The sequence below is a fragment of the Monopterus albus genome, unplaced genomic scaffold (genome assembly GCF_001952655.1).
Source record: "Monopterus albus unplaced genomic scaffold, M_albus_1.0 scaffold256.1, whole genome shotgun sequence".
NCBI lineage: Eukaryota > Metazoa > Chordata > Actinopteri > Synbranchiformes > Synbranchidae > Monopterus > Monopterus albus.
In genome coordinates, this window is record NW_018128136.1 from 185460 (window position 1) to 193925 (window position 8466).

Below are 8466 nucleotides of genomic sequence, written 5' to 3' on the forward strand. Positions count from 1 at the left end.
CAGTGTCGGGACCACTGCACACACAAAGACACACACGGGCCACCCACATCGTGAGTGGCAGAATGCCTCAAAAGGCAAAACACAAACTGACCAAGACCGTGGAACTTTGTGTGTGTGTGTGTGTATTTGTTTGCCAGATAGCCTGTATGGTGTGGCAGCAGGCATATGTCACTCTGCTCAGCTCTGCTGTAACAATCAGCAACACAACTAAGCCACAATAAGCTAATTTTTAGAAACACGCATGTCCAGTCTGTCACAAATACAAGTGTGTCGGCACTGAACAAAAACAAGCTGCTTGTTTGTACCTGAGGCTGATGTAATGCTCTCAAACACCAACTGAGGTGTAATTGACATGAAAACTATAATGATACTGACATTGCAGGGTGTAAAGTCTAGTTCTGAATGTCTGCATTTAGGCTTGTTGTTGTGAACCTTGTGTCGCCAAAGAATATTCATGAACACGTACAGATCGGCTTCAGATGCAATGGGACAACAGTTTCTTTGGAAACAAAGAGGACAAGACTTGTCATTGTATACTCTAAAAGTCCTTACTTCACATTAGCTTGATGTCTGGTCATTATCAGCCAGTTCTGTGATTCTGTCAATGTTGTGATTTCTCAGTCAAAATCTTAAACTCTGTAGCCATCAGCTCACTCTGAAGAAGAGCAATTTAAACCTGTCCTTCTCAAGAAGATGGTCAACAACACAGCAATCCTAGTGCTGTAAACTGAGCACAATCATAAGGGATTATTTCTGCATTAGAAAGTGGAGGGTGGAAATCATAATTAAACAATGCTACCTCATGGTTTGACCTTCTGAAGGACTTGCTTCCTCCCTTACATGACCAATCAGTAAGTCTTTCACAATAATCAAATCGATCATTTGGTCACAATGTTAACCTCTAGAGTCCCTGCGTCCTCATTTAATTGACTGTTGATCTGAGGACCGCACCCCACTTTCTGCCGGATGCCTCGCTTTGCTATTTTGTGTTTGGTGAGGATTTGCTGCTTTTCTCTGTTTTACATCAGCGTAAATTGAAAGTCTATTTGAACATGTCACCTCAGGCTCTGGAAAATAATTAACAAAAGGATTAATCAAGAAAGAAATCTGTGCATTAATTAATCATGACAGTAATTGTTAATTGTAGCTCTAAAGACAATCTATGCTAACTGAACAGTGGACTAAACTGGCTCAGAACAACAAGACTCCAGCTGTGCCTGACTGATCTGCTGCACCACCTGAACTGTCTGAGGCCCAAATAAGATTTGGCATGATATGGTTTGGCCCAGACATCCATCTAGGAAGTTAGTGAGTCAACCAGCGGTTTAGGATGTGGTGGTGTAAATGTGTCTGGTGTCGCCTGGTCCATTTCCTGTGATTAAACCATGGAGAATGGCTGCAGGATACACCTTCCTTGTCCCCATTAACTATTTCTACTTCTCCTCCTGACTCACACATTCCACACCAAGGCCTCATCTTTTCTACAGAGACACGATGAGAGAAAACACAGCTACAGAGGGAGACAGTCATCGGGTTTCTAGTAGGGAAGAGCATTTCAAGCTAAAACACAAATCCTTCTTCAGGTGACAAAGCTAGCCATTGACTGTTGATCTGAGGACCGCACCCCACTTTCTGCCGGATGCCTCGCCTTTAAATGGCTGTGCATAGTTGTAGCTGATTTATGAAATGCTAACGTAACCTGGCAGAGCTTCCACTGCACCTCATTTTCATTAATTTTATCCAAGAATCTCGACACAGAACGTCTTGATGGCTGTAGTCTCTGCTGTTTGTGTTTGGCGCTGTAGTAAAATGATATACTGACCTTGTTGTCGCGTTATTTCCGGGCACCGGTAAAGGCAATGGAAAACAGTGGCTTTTGGTTTTTAAAGACAAAACAATAGCTGCATGAAATATTCACTTTTTTTATTTAATGACTGTTCAAAAATCATTTCCCATCCGTAGTTTCTAGTTCATCCCGCCTCCTCTTTCAGACTGTCACTGCTGTGCTATCCTCCCCTCTCACCAGAGACAAGAGACACCCATTTTCACTCCGTCTCTCGCTTCGTCTCCTCTTGACCAGCTCTCCTGTGTGTCAGGAAATTCCTCATCCAGCCAAGGTCACGGCTGGTGAAGACACAGCTCAGCTCAGCTGGTTCTCAATTTCCCTCACTGCTGCTTTTTCAGGCATTTATGTCCTCTCTCTTTTCAAGAGACGTGCAGGCCGGGATGAGCCAGCAGGGAAGAACTCCATGCATCAAGTCTTGAGGGAACAAGCGGTTCAAGGAAGATGATGAAAAACGGAGCTATTTCTGTACCAGGTTAACAGCTCCTCTGGGAATCTCAAGTCGCAACATGTTTGCAGCACAATCAACCATCCCCTACAAACACTTTCAGGGTTTGCTTTTTCACTCCATTTTTACCCCTCAACACCTGATATTGTTCGGGTAATGACAGGGCCATAAAATCTAGAAACTTAAGATGCTCAGTAAAACTTCTTAAAGGTGCATTCACAAAGATTTTACACTATGTCTGACTGTAAATATCAACCAAAGGACTCAGATTGATCCAGATGTGGGATTCTTCCTTCTGGATGTGTTAGCATCTAAAGCTTGCATGTTCATTTTGGTAACATTAACGTGGTCAAGAGTTTACCTTTGTATTGAAAGAATATTTTAATTTGGCAGTAATTTAAGCTTTGTGTTCACTTGGGAAAAAACTGCATGCATTTGTATTATATGCGCAACAACACGCTTTTGCTGAGCAGCAGTGTCACTATCAGTCTCGTCTACATGTATTATGTTGAGTGCACGTTATATGTGTGTTTCTGTACATGCTGCACACTCAGTGAGAGAGGATTAGCTGTGCTTTTGCTGCTTCCTCAGGAGGTAAGCAAGACTGCCTCTCAAATTTTAGCTGTTTCATGTCCTTAACTTGTTATTCTTCTCTTAATTCTGTTGTTTGCTTCTCATTCCTTCACTTCTCTGCCCTCTTTCCAGCTCTCTTCCTCCCTCTCTTGTGAGTAAACCAAGCCACCTGCTGCTATGCGCTGGTGCTCGAGCCAGTTGGTGTTCAATCCAACTACCTGGCACTAAAACCGGAGCAGCACGTTTTGTTTCTGTGAACTAATAAACCTTATCCTGCTCAGTCACTGATTCTTAGAAGGTTTCAAAACAAAACCACCACCACAGGTTGCATTGTTCTGACAATATCCCTGAATGTTTTAATCTCAAAAATCACAACAACACCATGGCTGGGTATCATCTGTGCAGGTACCAGTTTGATCGCAGCCCCAAAACATTACTACAAATGTCTGAACACAAACAGTTGTACAATAAGGACTCATAAATAATACAGTATAAAATAAACGGCACCTTATTAAAAATAAACAAACTTGAAAGTGCTTGATACATCTATCATACTTCTCCTTCAGCTAACGCAAGATTATCCACAAGAAAAGACGGAGACAGAAAGACAACAACCTGCTCTCTACTGGCTGAAACATGCCTATATGAACACAACCCAATCTCTGAAATGTGAGCCAGCGTCAGACCTGCCGGATCTTTTTCTGTGTCCCTGCCACAGACACACAGGCCTTTCTTGCAGGCCAAACAAGCCCTCTCTCTGACAGACTAAACAGAGGGCTGGCTATTCGGGCAGCATTGCACTCCCATTGGTTCATGGCACATTCTTCACCCAATTAGAATTCCACCCATACCTGTGGGGGCAGGGCACATGCAGGGGCAATAAACTCTGTCTGCATTCACACTGAAATAATGAGTGACTGGTTTAAACACACATGCACAAAAACACACCCTCCACTGTCTCAAAACATCCACACCTACTTTGTGCTTTTGTGTGAAACACAACCCTCTGATAAGACCAACTTATTAGACTGACTACATTAGTCATGCACACATTAATATCCTGATAGATTACAGATGTATTATTGTATTTACAATGCCTTCTTAATATGGGTTCAACAAATGATGATTTTCTTTGTTAATTGTTTGCTTAATAAAATGCAATGAAATAATAAAAAGTGTCAAACATTTCTCAGAGCCTGTGGTGATGTCTTCAAATGTCTTGCTGTTAAAATCCCAAAGATCTTCATCTTATCATCATAAAAGAGTAAGAATACAAAAAAATAGAGACATTAGAAGCAGCAACTGTATATATATTGCTTTTTTTAAACATCGGAATAATCATTTATCACAACCGCGGGAATCATTTTGTTTCATCTCTATTTTTGTTGAAGTGTTGTAACCTTTGACCTCTGTTTTTTATGCCTTTTTTTTACTTCAGTCCCTCAAGACGGTAAATGCTCTGGGAGAGTTGCTCATCTTTTTACAGAGCTTGACCTTGGTGTTTTGATCGGTACAGCAATTTGAGCCACTGTCTGATCGTTGCCAACACACACACACACACACACACACAAAACAGCACATAGGCCTACTGTCAGTACAACACACTGATTTAAATTATAAGCCATGTGCTATGTTGTACCATTGTTTTATGCATGCCATGTTTTCATAGAAGGGACAGAACAGGGCGTGTGACTGACATTTTCTAACAACTTGAACACTTTTACTCATAAAAAAGAAAACCACCACAATCAAACGTTGCGTGTGCCCTCCTGCAAAAGTCTATACAAAATATATACATGCACATTTCAGACAGTCGTGAAGCTAATGTTTAGCTAATGTGTTTAGTACAGAATCAGAAGAAGGACAAGGCGCCTGGCGAGTGGCGCAGAGCGCTCATTTCCATTTGAACAGAGGCTCCAGGACGCCCAGGGCTGGGTCACATCACCGACAGTAAAAACCATTGTTCCAGCTGTGCGTGCGTGTGGACAGGGCTGGCCAAACAACCAACAAAATATCTGAGAACAGTGTACCCAAAATCAGCAAACGTGTCGAGCCTCGCTGAGATAACTTCAACGACTCATACATTCTATCTAAGCTGACACAGCAGCGACATTCCGATCGATACTCATGGATAATCTAGACTAACATACCAAATCTACCGAAAGATCGATTTTCAGACATGCTGCTGTTCGAGAATTGCTTTACTCTTTGGTACAAAGCTCAGAGAGTCCGGGTCAAGCGATGGGTTCGACTGTTGGTCAGCCAAAAAATGGGTGTAGCTAGCAAACGTTAGCGGTCAACGTTAACTATACAATTTTACTACCAGCTAACACTAGCTGGCTAAAGGGTACGTGTTAGCAACTAATAAAGTTTCTGAACATGGGCTTCCAAGCGTTTCTGTTGCAGCTGGTTGTGTCACATGACAAACCCGCCGGACAGCAGACTGCTTCTTGACTGTCCTCTCGATCATTTGGTTAGCATCTCAGGTAACAAGCTAACGTTAGCAGTTGTGCTACTGTGTTGGCCACACAAAAAACCGGATGTTTGGGCAAACAGCAGACCCCAAAGCCTAAAAGACACCTTGGGGTGTCTTCTTAGGTTTACTAATTAACTCTTTACACTTGCGGTTTGTAGGTGAAACATTTTAGCGCCAGTCAAACGTGCACCGTAAGCGCTTTCTTTCGGTCTCGTTTTTACCTGTCAGTTGGATTTTGATGCTGGACCCGTTCCTCCGAGTCCCAGGATTCGACATCACTCCAGGAAAAACGATCACACAAACTTCCCGTTGGAGTCTCCCAAAACCACAGTTTCACCACTTAAAGGCGATGCGAATAACTTCAGTTTAAAATCATGCGGTTTGTTTTTGTTCTCTTCACGGGAAAAACTGTATTATTTCATCGCAAAGTCCTGCGCTCCTTCGAAATCCAACAACACTGGAGAACATTTTCGGGCAGGCTTAAGCACGCACCGACGTCATGCTCGCAACTATAACGTTACGTGCTCGCGTCTGGGAAGCGTGGGCGTGCCCGTTATGTTCAGATTTGTAATGAAGCACTCACACCTTCGCTTTTACTTTTATTTTAGATACTGAGAACGAAAACCCCTGGAAGTATATATGTTTTTAGGCACTAGCTGACAGTGCTTGTTTTATGGATTACAAACACAGACAATCATACTATATATTTATATCCTATCGCATAGAATGATGAACAGATGACCCAAGTCTAAAATGGGAAATCACTGCCCACAATAGAATGTCTTTCTTTTTTTATATGTCCATGTTTAACCACGCATTTGGCAAATTTCATCAACTTTGTCTTTTAGTTACCGTCACTATTTAAAGGTGATTTAACGGATTTTACACACTGTCCGATAAATCAAGTGAAAATGGGACAGGGCCTGGTGTCTCTCAGCTGTATCACCCCCCTCCATGGCCATGTGCTCCCTACATCTCTTCTGTTGTTATTCCATCTTCTCTACTCTGTGTTGTCAAAGTATGGTCTGTAAATTAGCCCTGCCTGCCACCGAGGGAGTTATAAGAAGGCATTGAGGAGCTCTTGAAACAATGGCTGCTGGACCAGAGGTGGCGTTTGTTTTCACAGACAGAGCTCTTCCTCTTGGAAGCTTTAGTATCTAAACATGTTTGTTTTGGGGGAGGCTGCATCTGGTACAATTTGTCACAACCAGGAATTGAGGAGTTTACACAGTAAGCCACAGTTTGAATTGCATTCTGATAAATTGGCAAGTTATTATTAATGAAGATGAAGATTTGAATGCATTCAGTGGCTTCACAGAAGTTAAAGTAAATATATCACTTTATTTTAAATTGGCAGAAATGTAAAGTATAGCATGCAATAGGCTGCAACACTCAATGGAAGGAGAGCTGGGTGAAGAGGGATTACAGTTGGAGGGATTTGGCTCTTTAACAGCACTGGGGTTAGTTGCATGGCTGTGGTATTAGCTGCAGGAACAATGGACCCTCTCAGCAGCCTGTTTATAGGACACAGTCAATCCACACAAGCAGCGAAAGGGCTCACTGGACGCCACACACTTCCAGATGCTAGGCTCACAGTACCTACACTTTGTGTCACAGATACAGACATAAAGCTGATTCTGATTCAGTTTTTGTTCTCGGCCTGTCTCTTATCTTAGTGTCTTCTTCTCATTTTGCACCTACAGCTGCACCACTGCATCTGTCTAATTCCCAGCTGTGTTTGTATGTATTTGTGTGTTTAACTATGTCAACACTCCACAGGTGGCTGTAACACCAGAGACACACATGCACAAATTAGTTTATCCATTCGAAATGGCCATGTACAGCTGTTACTATGATTATGTGATTATGTGTGTGTGCATGTCTATGTGGTGTGTGTGTGTAATTCAAAGAGCCCCTGAGATCAGCTGAGTGTGTTCACAACTAATTTCAATCATAGAGACAAACTTAGTTATACTGCTGGGAATATGCACACACACACACACACAGCTATCTTTGTGAGGACAGTCATTGGCATAATGCATTCCCTAGCCCCTTACCCAAATCTTAACCATCAGAACTTCATACCTAACCTTAACTCTAATACCTGACCCTAACCCCTAATACCTAACCTAAACTTCATTCTAACCTGAACCCTAAAAACAAGTCTTAACCCTCAAATGGCTGTTTCAGAAAGTGAGGACTGGCTAAAATGTCCTCACAACAATGGTTTTGAGCTACAACTCATCCAGACACGTCCACACACAGCTAATGAAGATGAAGCCATTTTATGCACAAAACAGTTGGGAAATCTCACTGGGTGGTGAAATGTGGGAATGTTTTCTGACAAACACATTTAAATAAAAGAGAAAAACAGAAAAGAGGGACAAAGAAGAAATTCTAGACATATATCATGAATATATGCACACACAGACTATGAGAGGGAGAAGAAGAGAAATTAAACTCCATCCACATGTTAAAAATGCACAGTTTGTCCTTAGAATTTGTGCAATGCCATTAAATGAAAATCATAAAAAATAAAAATAACACATCTTCTTATTATAGTCAAATCATTATCTGTCCTGATGCTGATTCAGTGTTTATTAGCGTTTCCTTTGGGGAACAGGAGCAACAGCTAGGGTGTTGTGCAACCTCTTAAGTGTTGAACTCAGGTACAACTTTACACTCGTACTAATATTTTGTGCTTTTTTAATATTGTACTTTGTGAAATTTTAGATTGAAATGTTTTAATTTTTGAATTGACAGATTTTCTTACTACTTAAAGTTTTACATTAAAAACATATGGTCATGTCATAAAATATATAGAGCATTGCCAAAAATTAAACAAGTGGTTAAACATTTTGACTTGCAACAACCTAAAAAACCATCCTGTGAGTTGATGGCACTTTCAGTAAACTGTCAGTTTCATTAAAAAAAAAACTTCTGGAATCCCAAAGAGGTAAAACTCCTCAGGATTTCACCAAAAAAGAGAAAAAACATTAAAAAAAAGTTTTGCAGAACTCCCCCCCCTGTTTTTATCCTCTCTCATGATTCATCTCCTGACCTCTGGGATTTATCATCTGACCTTTAGGAGGCTTGACCTTTATGTTGGGAACCACTGAAGTAACT

At 41.4% G+C, this 8466-nt stretch overlaps 1 protein-coding gene across 3 annotated transcripts in view; it reads right to left on the reverse strand.

Annotated features, from left to right (window-relative positions):
- The window catches only part of smurf1 (SMAD specific E3 ubiquitin protein ligase 1), a 15575-nt gene extending 9744 nt beyond the window's left edge, over positions 1-5831 (reverse strand). For all 3 annotated transcript variants that reach the window (XM_020621253.1, XM_020621252.1, XM_020621250.1), the window contains exon 1: positions 5562-5831. In XM_020621253.1, the coding sequence (XP_020476909.1) occupies positions 5562-5616 (55 nt within the window). In that variant the 5' untranslated portion in view covers positions 5617-5831. The remainder of the gene's footprint in view (positions 1-5561) is intronic.
- Positions 5832-8466: the final 2635 nt, after the last annotated feature.